Below are 16,797 nucleotides of genomic sequence, written 5' to 3' on the forward strand. Positions count from 1 at the left end.
CTGTATACTACCTCTCTGGAGGTACCTATGTAGGTAGGTAGGAACCCATGTTGGTGACCTGTATACTACCTCTCTGGAGGTACCTATGTAGGTAGGTAGGAACCCATGTTGGTGACCTGTTACAACCGTACTAGTATGCAGATGCGAACAATTTTTAAGTTCGACCCAAAAGAGGACGTCCACAGCAGATGCATTGGTTCTGGCTCGTGGATGATAAGCACTATGTGTAGAAGCCCATTCCCTTCTTGCCCCAGATGACTCCGCCTGCACCATGGGTGTTCTGTTTGATTTTTCAACGATATTGTGCTGCCGATGCTTCAATGCCAATAGCAGGAAGTGCATCTTGGGTTGAATTGAAGCGAGGCGCGTGCTGACAGCGGTGACAATGCTGTCCAAGATATGCTTCATGGAAGCACCTGGGCGCATCCTGGATCAAGCCTTACAGTCTGGGACCGTAGGATGTCGCACCGTGTACCACGGCTACCAGAAGTGGTGATCAACTGTGATTGCGTCGAGCCGGAGGCGGACAGTCGTGGTTGACTCGGCAGAGCCACTTCCGCGGCTCACGTGTGAAATCAACCGTGTCCTGTCCTGTGTCTATGGCGGCCGTCGGATCTACTCATTCCGTGCACACCAAGCGTAAGCGATTAACTGCGATGAGTAGCCGCAGGCACATGTGGACATTATATAATGGGCGACACTGGATGTTCGGTTGTTCGCAACCACTGGCCGTATCCTCGCTTGCTCGGGTTGGATACGGGCAGTCCTGGCAAATTGTCGTCAAGGCAGAGTTATGTCAAAGTGGAAGGTTGGCATTTTCCTGTCGCTGTCGTCCTGGTGGATTCGAATATAAGCTCGATTAGGACAGTTGCGTGGCCAAAAGTGTGAACCCCAATGAAGTTGATGTGTCCGTTATCAGCCGAACAGCTCCGCATTGGCGAGGCTTGCGGGTTTTCTTGGTGCGCCAGAGCTCAAAGCAAGCGACTTCTTCTTGACCGCAAATTCCTGGGCGCCTCCCTGACGACTGGCATGCCTGGTGGCCCGACGTAGTCTGGTCTCCCTCCGCAGCTGATTGGGGCTGACGAATTGCTTGTTCTCGTATATCACGGGGCCTCCGAAACTGCCTTCCAGAATGACGACAGGGGTAAGGACGAAGCGAGGGCCGATCTCAACCAATGAGACATCTCCACTTTTGGAATGGTCTTTGCTGGCTTTGTCGGGTTCGGATTCACGGATCTCGTAGACACGTATCCATACTTTGCCATCGAGTCCGTAAATGCCAATGACACGGTCGATGAAAGGTTTCATCCCTCGCACCCCCTTTGGAGGCACACAAAAGACGCCTCTTAGCATTTCCCGGAGCAGGGACCGGTGTTCCTGGCCTGCGATCTGATCGTCGAAGCTCTTGTCAAACACTACAATGCCTCTTCCACCCCTCAGGCAATTACCCCCAAACCCGAGCTCGGCCATCGTATGGACATTGGTCACGCTGAATTTGATCGTGGGCCCGTTCGGCGCACGCGCTAACCACAAATACAAATCTTGACCATGTTTGCGGGCTTCGAGGAAGAAGACATAATTGCACGAATGAAGGTCGGCCAGTCCGTTGAGGGCTGAGTTGTAGTTGTTGGATGACTTGGTGTCCAGTTTCGTGTCTTTGTAGGTATGAGGCAGTAATGAATGGAGGTCGCTAAGCAGATGTCGGTGTCTGGAAATCAACGTCAGCTCGCATCCTTGAATGGGTTGTCTATTCAATAAGTAGTTAAACCAACCTGTACGATACACCTCGAGAGGTCAGCATCAGGACACGATTGCGCACTTCGCTCGGCAATTGTGCCAGGCTATTCTGTCTCTTGGATTCAGATGATCGTTCACCACTGGGCGAGTCGGCTCGGACGGTGTTGCTGCTGTGATCCGATGATATGGAGCCTGTCTCATCGGAGTCAGATGAGTCGCCGGAGCGCATAGCAGATTTGTACGCGGACGCCATAGTCGCAAGTACCAAGACGAACGAGCGCTTTTGAAGTCGAGTAGTAAAAGTAAACTTCAACTTGGAGTCTGGGAAATTTTTGTCATTCACTGCAGATTGTAACCGGCGATAAGATACGAGTCCGGAGATAAAGACACCGGCAGCCCTTGGCAACTTCGGCTGCCGCCGCTTTATCTCCAGTGCGAGTGATGAGCCACTGCACTCCAACTCCGAGTTCAAGTTCAACTTCAAACTTCGAGGTTCTGCAATGCCGGTGCTACGGCTTGTACAGTTGTACTGTAAACTACCAGGTATACCATGTATCTCACAACTGAGACCGTATTATCAGGCTTCAAAGGCGGAACCCCACACTGGTCACTGTTTGCTATCAGTTCTGCGTCTGCAAGTCCGAGGTCTGCCGAGAGCAAAACAATGACTCGCCTCCCGCTCATGCAGGGGAGTTCTTTCAAGTATGAATCTTTGGAACGGGCCATGACTTGTGCCAACGATCCCGGTGTCCCAGAGGCGGAATGTCCACCTTGATAGCAGTAACGCGGCTCTCCTGCAGGGCCTTATTCAATGTACTGATAGCAATGCCAGCACCGATGCAAGTCCGCATACAGTCTTGCACGTCCTTTGTCCATTCGCTTTCCACCGTACAACTCGCAGCTGCGGAGGTGCCGTGCGCCGCCGTCATTGAGTGCGCCCCGGAGCTCGAACGAGCTTCCAAGCTCCACTTGTCCTTCATAACTTCCTCCAGTGCCTTTCTTGCCACCTGAATCAACTGTGAAGCCTGATGGAGCAGAACTTGATCTGGTAAGTTTCGTAGCGAGGATGACTGTTTGGCCATTTCCACGCTTATAGGTTCGGGGACGGACAAATGCATGAACGGCCGCATCCTGAGTTCGTATCTAAGAAAATCGGACGCATATGCTGGCTTGGGAGTTGCCAACTGTCCGTGTCGTTGTAGGACGACAATCATGCGATGCAATGCTTTCGACAATGCCTCAACAGCCTTCAGCCACGTGAACTCCTTATATAATCTGCGCAGTGTATACCGCGTATCTTGCTCTGGTGATAACTTGGAGAGCTGCGTCGATGATACAAAGAAACTAACCCGTTCCAGATGCGAAAGGTGTGTGCTGGATACAAAGGTGAGATACCAGTACATGTCGGCGAACTCGTGTGGAGTGTAGATAGCAAGCTCAAAGCCCATCTGTACAATCGTCCGAAGCTGAGTGAGCTTGTGGTGGTAGACCCAGCTGCTGAGAGAATAAGAGAATGTCAGCTCATCACCAGATGGGTAAGAGGCAGGCTCTTCCTGCAACATCGACTGTGCGAGAGTGTCTATATCCTCCGCCTGGGCTTGAATTTCATCCCACTCAAGCACAGCATGGCACAGCGTACGTCGTACCCGGCAGCGATTAAGGCAAAACGTTCTAAACAGATTGAGGAAAGAATGCCCGCATCGATTCATGAACGAATCAAGATGGGTTTCGAGATCGGAACATGTGTTGGTTGACTGGTCATCCAGGCCAGCGATGTGGTCGGCAAGAAGCACGGCAGGTCTGACCAGAGAGCCCATATCTTGCGATATAAAGTCTCTGACAGTGGACTTGCCTAGTACGGCATCATTGCAGGTCAAAAAAGACTGCACCAGTGCACGTACGTAGACAGCAGGCTGCGGTGACTGCCCCATAAAGGTCTGGTATGCCACCAGTAAGTCCCGGCTGCACGAGATGTCGAACAGTTGAAAAGCTAGGCGACAGTCGGTAATCAGACGTCTGAGGAAGGCGAAAGTCCTTGGTCGTTCAACGGTGACCATGGGTCTTGGTGGTACACTACTGGCAAGTTTCCGTTGGATTTTCAGCGTGAACGATTCATCGACGGTAGGCTGGCCCAAGACTGTTGATGCTTCTGTCGTGTTAATATTGCCGATGAATTTTTCGAAATCTTCCACGGTATTCCGCGGGCCAGGTACACGGGACTCGAATAGATGCAACAGCGAGTGCCGTAAGTCCAGCCGGACTTTGAGAGCCTGCTTCAACTCAGCCGGGATATTGGAATCTTGCAGCCAGATGGAGGCGCCCTGCAGCAAGGTCGAGACTTCATCGACCGGGAAGTTGTGAAGCAATGGTCTGTTGTAGACCTGCGTTGCAAAATCTTCCTCCTGCAATGAATGTGGTCAGCACAACCCGTAAGTGAGTCTTACGGAATTATACCTCGTAGTAATGCTCACTTGTAATGGTGGACAAAACGAGGTCACAACACTTTATCAGACCAAGGCAGTAAGGTTGAAAAACACTCAACAGGAGAGAGGAGGTTTGGGTCATGCCAGAATCGCCACGGTCAAATCGAGCATCAGTGAGATGTTTCGGCTCCGGCCACAACAGTCGTTCTATATGGACAGAGGTAAAGAGAGTCTGAGATAGAGGATAGCCAGTGTGCCACGCAACCTGTCGAAAAATGAGCGCACAGCAAAGGCCGTGGATTGAAGAATGAACAGTACCTCCCGACATGTCAGCTCATCCATTAACCATATTATCTCCTCCGCGGACGGGGTCAAGGAAAGATCAAGATCTTCTTCATCGTCGGGGCCAGATCTGAGGGCTCCACTGTCCATCTTCGGGTCCCCTATCTAACCTGATGGTGAGATATTGGATTCCATTGTCATGACGGCCCACTGACCTCTAAGGCGCTAACGGCCTCGAATAGTGTAAAGTGCTCATCTTTGACGAGCTTGCCCGGGCGCAGCCCTATTTCTGGGTCAGAACTCGAACTTGAAACAGTTCTGGTAAACCAACGTGACGCCGCTCCACGGAATTGCCGAGTAATGTCATTCACTTGCACGTTGGGATGTAAGATTTGGGGAAGAACCATGGCCCTAATGGTGCTGCCGAGCGTGGTGGTCTTGAGAGTTGGAAGAAGGTGGGCAAGCCGGATGGTCGAGGTGGTATGTAAGGAAACTTGAATAAAATAACTCTGGTACCAAACTCGGTTGAGGAGTCGAGTCCAGTTGGAGCAGCCATCCGGCACAACTGCTGAATTAATAACAGCAGACACACTGCAACCAGTCTACGAGTGGCATTCTACTACTACGTTCATGAAATGCGAAGCTCGCATTGTGGAAGACAGTAATAGCTGTCAGAGTTCAAGTTGTGGGATTGATGAAGCTCAAGTTGAAGTTTACCAAGCCGCTGCCTCACGCAACGAACTAATCATTGGACTTTCTGGTAGATATGCACAATCGTACAGTTCTTCGAGCTTCAACGCATCTCCTGCTTCGTTCTCAAGCCCATGTAATTTGTTGATCTATTTCGCTTCCGCGGTCGCATGTTCCGCCATCGCATCTGCATTCGCTTCACCCAAGCTCTTGACATCGCCCTGTTTTCCGTTCTGCGCCCGTGGAATTAGCAGTCAAGTCGGCGGAGGACGCTTTTGCGCAAGCGAAGCTCACCTGCCACTTTGCAAATCTGAGGTCCATCTCTCCTCTCCTCTCGGCTTGGAGTCTGGGTCCTTCTTTGAGTGACCGTCGGACGACTCGGGCGGCAATCGCCAGATATCGGTTGTAGCTGCGAGTGTCAGCGCGAGGCTCAGCGGTGAAAGGAGCACAGCATAGCCTACGTCAAGCCGGCGGCCTTCCAAGCGAAAGCCATGTTGAGATATGGAACGTGCGGTTTGCGGGAACGATCCGATGTTGAAGTTGTCTGGGTTGAAGCTATCGCCGGTACAGTGGTAGAGAAAGTCGCAGCCAAAGTTCAAGTTCACGACTTGCTGCAGTTCAGGTTGGACTAGTGCTACGGTGCTTCGCAGAAGCTCCCAACGCAGTGCCGGGGCTGGTCCCAGTCACGGTGGACTGCAGCGTCGGTGAGGTGCATTTCCCGCCAAGCTACTTTATTTCTAGTACTACGGAAAGGAACGGCACGGATTAACTTTGGCGCGTTGCATGTTCCACTGGCAAAAGCTTGTCGTGTCTCAGATTCTCCCAGCCTGAGATCCCCTACAGGGACAGCATCTACCATTACACATGCCAGTGTTCATTGAAGCTGGAATGCCAGTCCGTTGCAGTCAAACTTCTACGACACTGGGAGAATGTCACGCTATCTCATCGCAAAGGCGCATGGGCAGAAAAGCCCGGTACTCTGTCTTGTACTTACATAAGGAATCAACCATTGCTCACTACCACACGCAGCGCAGCATGACATCTTATGAATCTGTATACTAGCACTGGGACCGGTGCTGGGACCGAAAAAGACAGCTCCCTTGTGGTAACAGCGGCAAAGGCCCAGAGTTCAAAGAAGCTTGTTGTGAATCACCGGACATCTGGCTGTCCAACGCCGGAGCTGGATTGAAGTATACCCGTATTGTGGACAGGAAACAAAACCCTCGTCATGCATATAGCACGTCGAATATGGCGTTCCCACATGCCATACTAGCCACACTGTTGCTCAGCGGTTCACAGATCACGAAGTATCATGACAGATTCGTCGAGACGGTTGATCTCAGCCATGAACCAAGCTTCCTTGCGTCGCCATTGGAGCAACACTTGGAGTTCGGCGGGTGCGAGCATCTCCGCTTCGCTTCCTTGCACATCGGTCCTCTCCACTTTACTCAAGGTGGATGCCAGTCGTTCTCTTTCAAGTCGCAACCGCTGGAATAGTCTTGCCATCGTTTTGTAGAGCCTGCCGAGGAATAACTTCCGAACTCGCTCCGGGTCATAAAACCAGAGGAATATCGTGCGGTTAGGCTGCCTCTGCGGCTCCCGTGGGACTTCCTGGAGCTCCAGAAACCCCAACATCTGAAGTTGGGCCAGACACTGGCGGAGGTCTTTGGCGCCCAACAATCCTATCTCCTGCAATGTCTTTTCATCCAACTTGCCCTTATCCATGAGCATCCGCACAATTCTGAGTGCCGGTCCATCCAAACTCTCTCCCATCAGTCTCATCAACTCTTCGTCGCGCAGGAAATGGTTCAGACGCGTTCTGTGCAAAAACCATTGATTACCACTAGCATCCTGGGAGAGAAAGTTGAAAGGCCCCTCAGCTAGGACTGCTAGTTGAGATTCAATCTGCCGGTTGTGCATTGCGCCATTGACGAGTTGGTCACGGTGACCATTGACGAGACGCCCCTCTGAACGCCAGTTGTGTCCACCAAAATCTCCGTTCTGGCCCACTAGTTTGTCCTCTTCGGATATATCATTGCTAATTTTCGGGGTATTGAGGCGGTGTATCATTGCTGACGTATTATCTCGACGCTTGACGGGACCTGAGTCAACATCGACTTGCAGGCAGGCCGCTCGCAGCACCTGTGCTGCCTCTCGGCCGAATCTCTTCTCCACCGCAATGGCTAATCTTTCATTGCGTGTAGACATAACAAGGTTTGAGTGGTCGATGCATAGCATGGGCACAGACTGCAAAGTCAGCCAGTAACACCCGTCGGATTTTGGACCACATACCTGACTATACACGGCATTTTCCTGACTGCGCTCCCGCTGTTCGAGAAACTGGAGAACCGAGTTGGAGGAGATGGTGCCATCCATCCGCGACTCGAGTTCCACATCGACCCTGTGATCAATCTCCGACTGCACCTTCTTGCCCTTGGCGGACGGCATTACACCAAGATGGCGAAAATGACGCTCAACCTCTTGGCGGGCATCGAACGGTGATTGAAAATGTGCGTCGCGGACGCTCGTGATGAAACGGTCATCGATTAGACACCTGAGAGCGGTTCGGAAACGCTCCCTGGACTTTTGATCGACGTCAGGGGTGGCACCATTCTGCAAATGCCCGTTTGTAGACGCAGCGGGTTCTTGAGGATTAGCGAAGTGGCCGTCACCAGATACACGTGCCTCCAGTTCATCAGGGGTGGCATAGCCGAGGATGGCCAAATGCTCCATAACCTTGGCAGCCGCTTGGCCATATCTCCGCGCAGCGAGTTCAACCAACTGGCCAGTCCGGATTAGATTGTACGCACTATGCGTGTTGGCTTGATATGTCGACGACCCATCGGGAGTGGTATGTTGATAAACCAAACGAAGCTGAATCAACGCGGCCATGCCAGCCTTGACCTGACGTAAGGGAAGTCGACATTTTTGTGCAACTTGATTCACAGAGAGCCTGCCTTGTTGGGCTAGATGTTGAAAGATTTCCTGTCCAATGGGTTAGCCGTGTAGCGAGAAATCAGAGCTGGCAGCCACAGACAGCAAGAAAACTCCCATAGACATCTTCGACGGCAAGGCAGCATAGCCGCGCATACTCCTATTTACGCATCAAAATTGTGCACGTATCCCTTTCATTCGCGGCCCTCATACCTCCATAACTGCCGAAGAGTGCACGTGACGTGGGTTAGCAGCGAGAGCCAGACGTTGCCTTCAGAAACTCGTGCGCTGGCAATAATCACAAGGATGCAACATTCATCGCTGAAGGAACAAAAGCAGTATCTTTGCAAAGGCGAAACCCACCTGGCGGCCCGGGGAGACAACAGGGGGAGTGGCCGTGGTGAAAGGGTGGTTGAGAAACTTGCGAAAGAAAAGGCTCAGACACAGGCAGTGCACTGCAAATACTTGACTGTACTACTGCTAATAAACTGCTTGGATCTCAGCCTCTCGAAAAGGTTTGAAGGCTTGGCACGACTAAACTCGTCCTGGCCAATGGCAGGGCATTCAATTCCGCGCAGGTCCCTAATTGTACAGCGAGCGAAGTGAACCTCCACTGCAGCTCGCTCGCTCGCATTACATCCATCCCATCCAACTGCGTCGTCGTTTTTGAGGTAGCTCCCTCGTCCAACAATCGCACCTCACCTCACCAACCCTCACTTTTCGCGCCAATCCGGTTCACCATGGCTTCTCCAGCTTCGCTGGGCTCCAGGGCTTTGCGGGCCAGTCGTCAGGTCCCCGTCACGACCTTGCAACGAAGAGGATTAGCAGCAGCAGCTTCCGGAAGCTTTCAGTATGAGACCGGCGAATCGTCAGGCATCAAATACGCGAGCAGAGATTTGCCCGGGCCCACGACAACCTTGACTGTGATTTCAAGGGCCGGCACAAGATATCAACCTCTCCCCGGACTTTCGGACGCACTCGAGAAATTTGCTTTCAAGGTCTGGCGGCGCCTATGCTGAGCTCACCGCAGTTCAAGGCTAACTTGTGCAGTCCACCGTCAAACGATCGTGTCTGCGGATTACTCGCGAGTCGGAGCTCCTAGGTGGCAACCTGTCCGCCTACCATTCCCGCGAGAATCTCGTCCTCCGAGCCAAATTCCTCCGAGAAGATTTACCATACTTCACGGAACTGCTGGGCGAAATCATCAGCCAAACACGATACACCAGTTTGTGCAGTCAGAACCCCGATCACGTCTGCATTTTTCTAACCGTAAATAGCGCACGAGCTTGATGAAGAGGTGGCGCGCGTCCTGAAATTGGAGCAAAAGGCTCTTCTTGCCAGTCCGTTGTCACTCGCCGTCAATTCGGTCCACGCAGTTGCCTTCCACCGCGGATTGGGAGAACCGTTACATCCTACCTCCTCTACGCCGATCTCCAAATATCTTGATGTAGATGTCATTGCGGAGTTCAGTCGCGCTGCATACGCTCGGGACAACATTGCCGTTGTCGCCAACGGCGCAAGTCATTCAGAGCTGTCCAAATGGGTGGGAGAATTCTTCACCAAAACCGCAAACGGCTCCAGCGTCTTCAAATTGTCCAGCCCCGCATCCAAATATTATGGCGGCGAAGAAAGAATTGCGCACAACTCTGGAAATGTGGTGATCCTCGCTTTCCCAGGCTCCAGCTCGTTCACTTCCGGATCGTCATTCAAACCAGAGATCTCGGTCCTTGCCGCGCTTCTTGGAGGGCAATCAAGCATCAAATGGTCGCCTGGATTCTCGCTGTTGTCCCAAGCGGCGAAGGATTTCCCCGGAGCCCAGGTCTCCACTCAGCATGCCGCATATTCGGATGCGGGCTTGCTGTACGTTACCATCTCTGGAGAAGCAGAGCAGGTGGCGAAGTCCAGCAAGAATGTGGTGGATGCGCTCAAGAAGGTGGCGTCAGGTGAAGTTGCAGAGGAAGACATTCAGAAGGCAAGGGCCTTGGCCAAGTTCAGGGCCCTTGAAGCCGGTCAACAGACTGAGGCTGGCCTCGAAGCCACCGGAGCTGGCTTGATCACAGAAGGCAAGCCGTTCCAAATTGACGAAGTCGGTGCGGCCATCGACAAGGTTTCTGGGGATAAGGTCAAAGCGGTAAGTGTCGCATGCATAAGTGCGAGATCTCAGCATTCTTCAACCGAGGCTGACGTATATGCAGGCGGCCAAACAATTACTCGACTCCAAGGCATCAGTTTCCACGGTGGGAGACTTGTTCGTCCTTCCGTTCGCTTCGGAGATAGGCTTGAACGTTTGAAAGAGTCGGAGAGGATTTGCTTGACTAGCCCACGGCGATGTAACATTTGTAGATATCAGACCGATCGCGAGAGTTTAGCCGAATTTTATATGTCAAAGCTTGTGTCTTGTAGCCTTTCCGGAAGGCCATGTTTTCACAGCGCAGTACACTCGGTCTCAGGTTTTCCAACACGCTCTTGCTGATCCATTGCGCTGGTTCATGAGTCGGTGTCTTGGACAGCTTGCCCAACAGGCACATGTGCTCATTTTTTTTTATCGTAAGGCCGGTTGGGCTCAAAACACTACTGTATCTAGCTAGATATGTTGTAGATCTGCTGGACGGCATTGCCGAGTGAATGGCTCGAAAGTCGGCTTTGGAATTCTGCGGATCGCCCGTGCCTCCCTACGAGTGAAGCAAATACAGCAAACAATACGGCAAAAGTAGATTGCTGCCGTATGGAGGCAGCCGACTGATGGTCGCTTGTTGAAGCAGCTCAAGATACGCTTAGTCGCAGAGACCTATCTCGGCGGGGACTAGGACGTCCTTCGCCTCTACCGGGCAACCAAGAAGAACATCTAACAGTAGGACTCGGACGGCCAATAAATAGAAGCCAGTGAGTGGGTAGACGCCCCCAGCCACAAGGGCTTGGATCAGGTAAAACCCTCTGGTGTTTATCATATTCGCAAGAAAACCTCCCCGTTCACCATGCATAGCCAGCGGAGTCCATTTCCGTATCACGGCCATTCCAATCTGCATCGTCGTCTGGCTCGTCGTCCAAGAAGTCCGCCTCCTGGAACTGGTCTTGAGAAGGCCGTTGATCCGACAGGACCAGGTTCACCACCTCACATCTGGGCTGCACCGGTTTCCCCGTCCCGGTAACGCTGTCATCCGCTTGAGCATCTACACTTGATTTTCTGAGTTGACTGTTCGCTATCCGGCTGCTCTGTCTCTGAGCTGTTGTGTTAGAGGGTTCGCTGGCAACGCTGGACGGCTCTGCAGAGCTAAGAAAGACGGTTTGTAGCTTCGGCAACCATGTTTTCCTTAGCTTGGCACGATCCCGCCAGCTAGAGCCTTTCAAGATCGCTTTGATGTTGAGTTTTCTGAGAAAGGGTAAATGTTCGGAGGAGTTGACCAGAGAGGTCAGGAAGGCTTCGGCGTCTGCAGCCGAGAGTTGACGAAGATTCTCTACGGAGATGGTGACCAGCTCGGTTGGCCAAGTCGGAGGGCCATTGGGCAACAGCTCGTCGTAGAGAGGGTCTCTATCACGGTACGAGGTCGGATCGACGTAAAGCATGTCAACTTCAAGCCCTCTCAGTCGTGGACAAAGCTCTTGAAGGCCGGCCATAAAGCCTAAAGACATGGATTGGTTTCCAAAGAGCTTGAGTGTTCTCAACGAGCCTCCTCCTAGGCGCAAGTAGTGTTCGAGTGCCTCGGAGGTCAAGCTTGGGCAATGAGACAACTCCAAATGCTCGAGATTGAGAGGTAGAGCGGTGGCTGCGACTTCGTCGAGCAGAGCGCAGTTGCGAAATGCCAGACTCTTCAGCTCTGACGAATGTCGAAGTGCAGCAGCAAGAAGGCTGTGCGCCTTCGCAAGATCCGCGTCATCGGCCTTCTCTGCAAGTGTTAGGTTCAGGAAAGAAAGGTGGCGGAGGCGCGCGAAAGAGGCGCTTGAATGGACATTCATTGCAGTTTCGAGAGCTTCCATGGCAGTAGAAAATCGACCGTTCCATTCGAAGCTCTTCAGCATAATCCCACCGGTGTTGAGACGGTCAAACATTTCCGCTGGATACGTCCAGTGCAATCTCTGAGCGGTCGGCTGCGCCCAGATGAGCGTATTGAAGTCGTCTTCATTTGAGTACAGGCGTATACCCTGCAGGAGAGGGGTGTGGCATAAAAGCGTGTCGAGTGAGATGCCGCTTTTCTTGCAAAGGAGATGTTTGACTTCAATATCGAGATGATGGATCCTCTTGCCATACTCCCTGGTGAGTGCCATGGGGCTGCTCTCTAACAAACGTAAAAGGCCGCTTGCTCGCCACGCAGGATACAGCGGAGGGCTATAAAGCAGCGCAGCCATACAGGCATCGTGAAATGATCGGCAGAGCAGAGACGTAGAGCACAGCCAGTTGATGGAACCATTACTGCGGGACGCCTTTTCGTAGAGGGGAAAAGCAGCATACTTCATAATGCTGACGAGAACATGATAGGGGAGTTGCTGCCATGGTGGTACACGCTGAGGTGAAGAAAGCAGTGGCGTGCTTGGTGTTGGCTTTGCTGTGGCCAACTTAGAATGAGATTCTGTCGCCTGGACTTTCCGGCGTTTGTACGAGTTGAACGAGCTTGCAGCAGCCGGCGTAGTTCGGGATGGTTGCTTTCTTTTGCGTGATTTCATATCGAGGGACTGTCGTCGTGGTGCAGGACGCGACTTTGTGCCCCTTGTGCATAAAACCTCTTCAGATGAGGCCTCAGATATTGCAGTCGATGATTCGTCTGAACTGTTGTCGCTCGATTCTCGGTATGTCTGAACTCGTCGGACAGACCGAGAGGGGCGAGAACGGTGTTCGGATGCTCCCAAATCCCCTGAATCGCTGTCATCGTTCGTATAGCGGGCTAAAGGCGCGCGACGAGGCCGACTCGAACGATGAGTGGAGGACATGCTGGTGGCGCATGTGATGCGTCTCAGGGTCGACAAGTGGGCACAACCAGAAAGAGACACGGGGACACTGAGTAACAGACTGGTGTATTTGGTGCAATGTGTTCTATAAGACTTGAAAGGCTACACTGCAGCGAAGAGTCGAGGCGGATCAACTTTATAGTAACTTCAAGTTGATCATGATGGCCGCCTGGTAGTACTGCAGCAGTACTTATTATGTAGATGATGGCGGATGATGCCTGCGATTACTAAAGTAGGACACACTGCACGTGCTGCAGTGGTTTAGTGGTCGCAGGGAGGCTAGCAGTGATTTAATGCGCACCGGAGGCTTATAACGACAGGTTTGCCGAAGGAATGCTTACTAATGAACCGCCCTCCCACGTTGGACGTTTGCGGTCTCGGCTTGATTCCTGGGTCACTAGGTAGGCAAGTAGGTAGAATGTACCCTGTGTCTGGAGGAGGAAAGAAGCCTGACAACGCTGCCTGCTACTACTTATCATTTTATTAGTACGGGTAGCTGTTGTTGCCTTGTGCCTCTGCTACCTAGGTACGTACTGTGGTAATAATTAGTACTTACCTAAGGGTGCATCAATCTCCGATGGTCTGACTGCTACCTAGGTACCCAAGTCTTCTACAAAGTAATAGTGGTGCTAGTTGGGCGGCGCGCAATTTCATCTCTGCTCGGCACCATGGAACACCCCTGATTAAACAGATTCCAGGCAAAGACAAGATTTGATAATACTTCAGCCACCCGGAAGCGCCTCGGCACCATTTGGTGTCGCTGATACCCTTTGGAATCATGTAGGAGCTTCGAATAGGACGAGGACTCCGTCGGTGATCCTCCTGGCTACCAAAGCACTGTACTGGGCCAGCTGCGAGCTTCCTTCCAGCCACATTGCGCGGGCTCTCTGATTTGCCGACTGCGAAAACCCACCGCGACCGATCCGATCTGGCCGGGGGCTTCAACTGCTGCCCTGCCAACTTTTTGCTTTGCCGCAGTTGCACTACGACGACGAGTAGCACTAGTCCTGTAACTGCAGCTGGCCAATCCTGATGCGGCCACTGCCCCTGCCACTCCTGTTGCGTCGTTCAGAGACAAGACATTCCCAGAATATCACAACTCTTCCGCAACTTGCTATCCAACCATCCATCATCTTGCTCCGTCTTGCTACTCCGACCGCTTCAGACTCGAGACGCGCAGACACCCGCTCGATCATACTTCCAACTCTTCGACCATACATGCCATTTCAAAAGTTCCGGCCGCTGTTCGTCGAGGGCAGCTTCTGATTCAATCCCCATCGAGCAGACGCTCCCTAAACGGGCTCGACAAATGGGGTCTACACAATTTGGGAATTTTCAAGTACGAGGCCATCGAAGATAGGCTTCCTCCACTGGGCACACTGCTGACACTCTCTGTACGCAGGACTTCTGTCGCGACTCGACGCTACCGATATGTAATGTATGTCTCAACGCCCATTGCCTTCGTCCTTCCTCCTTTCTAACATTCGGCAGATTCTCACGAGTTACAACCAGCCGCCGGGAAATGGCTATGGTGGCTGCGTCCTTCGCGGCATTACACTGAGCAATAATAGATATCTTGCCAACCTGGGATCCATACTTCTCTGCGGTGTTGCCATTCTGTGCACGCTGTTCCTGCTATGGCGAGCCGAACGGAAAGCGGCAGCTGTGGGTCGTCGCGAGATGCAGCTGTTCTTCCTCGGCTTTCTCGTTATTGAAATCTGCGAGATCTTTACTGTGGGCGGCTTTCCACTGGATAACGATGTACGCAAGGGCTTTACAGCGGTTCATCTGGCCGCGATTACCGCAACAACGTGGTTGCTATTGATGAATGCGTTGGTTGGGTATCAGTTGATCGACGATGGCACGCCGCTGTCGCTTGGTCTTGTGGGAGGAAGCGCCCTCGTGCTCTTCATTGGAACAGGATATATCGCACTCGACACGGCCTTCTCCTGGACTGGATATTGGGATTCTTCGCTACAACCACCCCATCGCAACATTGCGCTTTACGTGCTGTATCAGCTCGCGCCCTTGGTCTTCATGTTCCTGTTCTTTGTTCTGGAATCAATACTGGTCCTGAGGATCCTCAGAGAGACAAAGCCAATGGTCTATCTGATTGCGGCCACCCTTCTTTTCGCCATCGGCCAGATATTCGAATACGTCATATCGGTTCACATATGCAACCCTACGCACGGCAAAATCAATGGCGCGCTTTTCGAGACACTGTTCACCTTGTTGAGTGTCGTGGCACTGTTCGTGTTCTGGTCCTCAATCACCGAAGACGACTGGCCCATGCAGTGACATTCCAAAACCAAATACGAGCACAACGTTGCCCGAAAACGAGCGGAGTTGAACTAGAAGTGCGTTGACCGCTGTCTCGCACAGCCCGCCATTCAATCAGGGCGCGAAGCGTGTCGCTGCTTTGCGGCCCCACGATTTCTAGGACAGCTCCGGCAGCCGGAGCTTTGACGACCTTGACGCAGCGTTTGGCATTTTGCAATGTGGAACAACGGCATTTTTGGTCGAAGCTTTACATCACATCAATCGATCTGGGCATGACACATGAGACGCTCTATTCTGCTTCCAGCTGTTCTCGCGGTTGAGCTGTAATTTATTGTCAGCGCGGACCTTTAGGTCCAGACAGAATAGATAGTAACATAATGATCAACTACTTCTGCACATGCGTCTTCGGGAACTGAATGACGTGAACGTTAAGCATCGGAGGGAGCAAACGAGCTCAGAGTTGTTCCCCAGTAGCTGTCTACAGAGCCACACTTTTGCAGTTATCAGACCAAGCGCAGATATCATAACACCACCTTGACCCCGACACACGGCAATGTCCATTCATTTCGACCAAGGAGCTGCCGAAGCCAATGGACGCCGGTGCCTACCTCGCTGGTAGGCGGAGATGGCCCAGTTACATGCTCAGGAAGACTTTGACAAGCTTCGTTCAAGAAGCCTGAAACTGAATCCGTGGCCGCATGCGCAATCCCACGCACTGTGCTGCGTACTACATCCACCAGAAACCCGCCAACTTCGAACGTTCTGTTCATCTGTTCTGCCATTTCCGAAGATCGGGAGGTGTATAACCGGGGCACGAACCATGAAGCGATTGAGCCGGTCTCTTCATGCTGGTGGAAGTCGACAAAGCAGCGATTGGACCAATGACACGAACTCGCAAACAGTATGACGAGCAGAAACGAGCAATATATACACGGCCGGTTAAGGATGTAGGTCAAGACCAATAGGAGGACGAGATGGAGCGGCGACAACGACAGCGGTAACGGGAGGAGAAGTAAAGGTAGATAGCTAGGAGATCGAGCGTCAGTACCTCACAAATACAGCGCCGGCGAAACGACTTGCTCACCTTCGCAAACAATACATCTTGCCAGGGGTGACAATAAAGGCTATTCGAGTCCTAATCTTGGGCTGATTTGCGCAACTCAGGTGCAATGAAAGGCCTTCAGAGGCCACCGGGCTTGAGAGCCCGAACGATTGGAGACCTTTCGAGTGGCGAACCGTGATGAAAGTATAGGTACTCAGGCAGTGAGGAAAACCAGTGGTGCCTATTCAATGAATAGCCCCGTGAAAGTCTGGAGGGGATATGTAGAATCTGAGTAGGTCAACATGAACCAAGGCCTTCAAGAAACAATACTGGATATCTCCTACTAGTAGGTAGTAGTGGTGGTAGTACATAGTAATATTAGTAGTTGTACGGCTGCAGTGTGGCACACAATTGCGCCGCCCGTCATTGGTACGATTATGTAATACACTGCTGGTACGCATCACGTAT

The 16,797-nt window shown here is 52.2% G+C and overlaps 8 protein-coding genes across 8 annotated transcripts; 2 read left to right on the forward strand and 6 right to left on the reverse strand.

The window, feature by feature from the left end:
• Positions 1-915: 915 nt before the first annotated feature.
• HMPREF1120_02997 (uncharacterized protein) lies at positions 916-1,990 on the reverse strand (the record flags this gene model as incomplete). The annotated part of the gene is made up of 2 exons (XM_009157047.1): positions 916-1,708; positions 1,773-1,990. 2 exons carry the CDS (start codon positions 1,988-1,990, stop codon positions 916-918), a joined length of 1,011 nt encoding a protein of 336 aa, XP_009155295.1.
• Positions 1,991-2,435: 445 nt separating this feature from the next.
• HMPREF1120_02998 (uncharacterized protein) lies at positions 2,436-4,849 on the reverse strand (the record flags this gene model as incomplete). The annotated part of the gene is made up of 5 exons (XM_009157048.1): positions 2,436-4,139; positions 4,192-4,425; positions 4,479-4,607; positions 4,658-4,725; positions 4,774-4,849. 5 exons carry the CDS (start codon positions 4,847-4,849, stop codon positions 2,436-2,438), a joined length of 2,211 nt encoding a protein of 736 aa, XP_009155296.1.
• A 242-nt stretch (positions 4,850-5,091) lies between these two features.
• On the reverse strand, positions 5,092-5,737 carry HMPREF1120_02999 (F-type H+-transporting ATPase subunit epsilon). The gene is made up of 3 exons (XM_009157049.1): positions 5,594-5,737; positions 5,427-5,541; positions 5,092-5,365 (listed from the first exon to the last, which is right to left on the reverse strand). Exons 1-3 carry the CDS (start codon positions 5,623-5,625, stop codon positions 5,282-5,284), a joined length of 231 nt encoding a protein of 76 aa, XP_009155297.1. The 5' UTR covers positions 5,626-5,737; the 3' UTR covers positions 5,092-5,281.
• Positions 5,738-5,869: 132 nt separating this feature from the next.
• Positions 5,870-10,791, forward strand: HMPREF1120_03000 (ubiquinol-cytochrome c reductase core subunit 2). The gene is made up of 4 exons (XM_009157050.1): positions 5,870-9,064; positions 9,117-9,291; positions 9,344-10,197; positions 10,262-10,791. Exons 1-4 carry the CDS (start codon positions 8,807-8,809, stop codon positions 10,355-10,357), a joined length of 1,383 nt encoding a protein of 460 aa, XP_009155298.1. The 5' UTR covers positions 5,870-8,806; the 3' UTR covers positions 10,358-10,791.
• On the reverse strand, positions 5,880-8,525 carry HMPREF1120_03001 (DNA-directed RNA polymerase III subunit C3). The gene is made up of 4 exons (XM_009157051.1): positions 8,280-8,525; positions 8,170-8,226; positions 7,425-8,117; positions 5,880-7,379 (listed from the first exon to the last, which is right to left on the reverse strand). Exons 1-4 carry the CDS (start codon positions 8,283-8,285, stop codon positions 6,426-6,428), a joined length of 1,710 nt encoding a protein of 569 aa, XP_009155299.1. The 5' UTR covers positions 8,286-8,525; the 3' UTR covers positions 5,880-6,425.
• On the reverse strand, positions 10,506-13,189 carry HMPREF1120_03002 (uncharacterized protein). The gene has a single exon (XM_009157052.1). It carries the CDS (start codon positions 12,987-12,989, stop codon positions 11,037-11,039), a length of 1,953 nt encoding a protein of 650 aa, XP_009155300.1. The 5' UTR covers positions 12,990-13,189; the 3' UTR covers positions 10,506-11,036.
• Positions 13,190-13,413: 224 nt separating this feature from the next.
• HMPREF1120_03003 (uncharacterized protein) lies at positions 13,414-15,689 on the forward strand. Its single transcript, XM_009157053.1, has 4 exons — positions 13,414-13,533; positions 13,605-14,346; positions 14,410-14,445; positions 14,499-15,689. Exons 2-4 carry the CDS (start codon positions 14,317-14,319, stop codon positions 15,303-15,305), a joined length of 873 nt encoding a protein of 290 aa, XP_009155301.1. The 5' UTR covers positions 13,414-13,533; positions 13,605-14,316; the 3' UTR covers positions 15,306-15,689.
• HMPREF1120_03004 (uncharacterized protein) lies at positions 15,517-16,795 on the reverse strand. Its single transcript, XM_009157054.1, has 2 exons — positions 16,372-16,795; positions 15,517-16,313 (listed from the first exon to the last, which is right to left on the reverse strand). The coding sequence occupies exons 1-2, from the start codon at positions 16,386-16,388 to the stop codon at positions 15,809-15,811; spliced, it is 522 nt and encodes a 173-aa protein (XP_009155302.1). The 5' UTR covers positions 16,389-16,795; the 3' UTR covers positions 15,517-15,808.
• Positions 16,796-16,797: the final 2 nt, after the last annotated feature.

The sequence above is a fragment of the Exophiala dermatitidis genome, assembly GCF_000230625.1.
Source record: "Exophiala dermatitidis NIH/UT8656 unplaced genomic scaffold supercont1.3, whole genome shotgun sequence".
Classification (NCBI taxonomy): domain Eukaryota; kingdom Fungi; phylum Ascomycota; class Eurotiomycetes; order Chaetothyriales; family Herpotrichiellaceae; genus Exophiala; species Exophiala dermatitidis.

Excerpts from the sequence above, each read along its gene's own strand:
- HMPREF1120_03001 (XM_009157051.1), bottom strand. Across the intron at positions 8,118-8,169 it reads TCTATGGGAGTTTTCTTGCT|GAAATCTTTCAACATCTAGC; the intron begins GTCTGTGGCTGC and ends CCCATTGGACAG. Across the intron at positions 7,380-7,424 it reads AAAATGCCGTGTATAGTCAG|TCTGTGCCCATGCTATGCAT; the intron begins GTATGTGGTCCA and ends CTGACTTTGCAG.
- HMPREF1120_03002 (XM_009157052.1), bottom strand. The coding sequence starts at position 12,989 with ATGTCCTCCACTCATCGTTCGAGTCGGCCTCGTCGCGCGCCTTTAGCC.
- HMPREF1120_02999 (XM_009157049.1), bottom strand. The coding sequence starts at position 5,625 with ATGGCTTTCGCTTGGAAGGCCGCCGGCTTGAC. Across the intron at positions 5,542-5,593 it reads TGGAAGGCCGCCGGCTTGAC|CTACAACCGATATCTGGCGA; the intron begins GTAGGCTATGCT and ends TGACACTCGCAG. Across the intron at positions 5,366-5,426 it reads TCAGATTTGCAAAGTGGCAG|AACGGAAAACAGGGCGATGT; the intron begins GTGAGCTTCGCT and ends CCACGGGCGCAG.
- HMPREF1120_03000 (XM_009157050.1), top strand. The coding sequence starts at position 8,807 with ATGGCTTCTCCAGCTTCGCTGGGCTCCAGGGCTTTGCGGGCCAGTCGT. Across the intron at positions 9,065-9,116 it reads TCGAGAAATTTGCTTTCAAG|TCCACCGTCAAACGATCGTG; the intron begins GTCTGGCGGCGC and ends TAACTTGTGCAG. Across the intron at positions 9,292-9,343 it reads CAGCCAAACACGATACACCA|CGCACGAGCTTGATGAAGAG; the intron begins GTTTGTGCAGTC and ends AACCGTAAATAG.
- HMPREF1120_03003 (XM_009157053.1), top strand. The coding sequence starts at position 14,317 with ATGGGGTCTACACAATTTGGGAATTTTCAA. Across the intron at positions 14,347-14,409 it reads CACAATTTGGGAATTTTCAA|GACTTCTGTCGCGACTCGAC; the intron begins GTACGAGGCCAT and ends CTCTGTACGCAG. Across the intron at positions 14,446-14,498 it reads CGACGCTACCGATATGTAAT|ATTCTCACGAGTTACAACCA; the intron begins GTATGTCTCAAC and ends AACATTCGGCAG.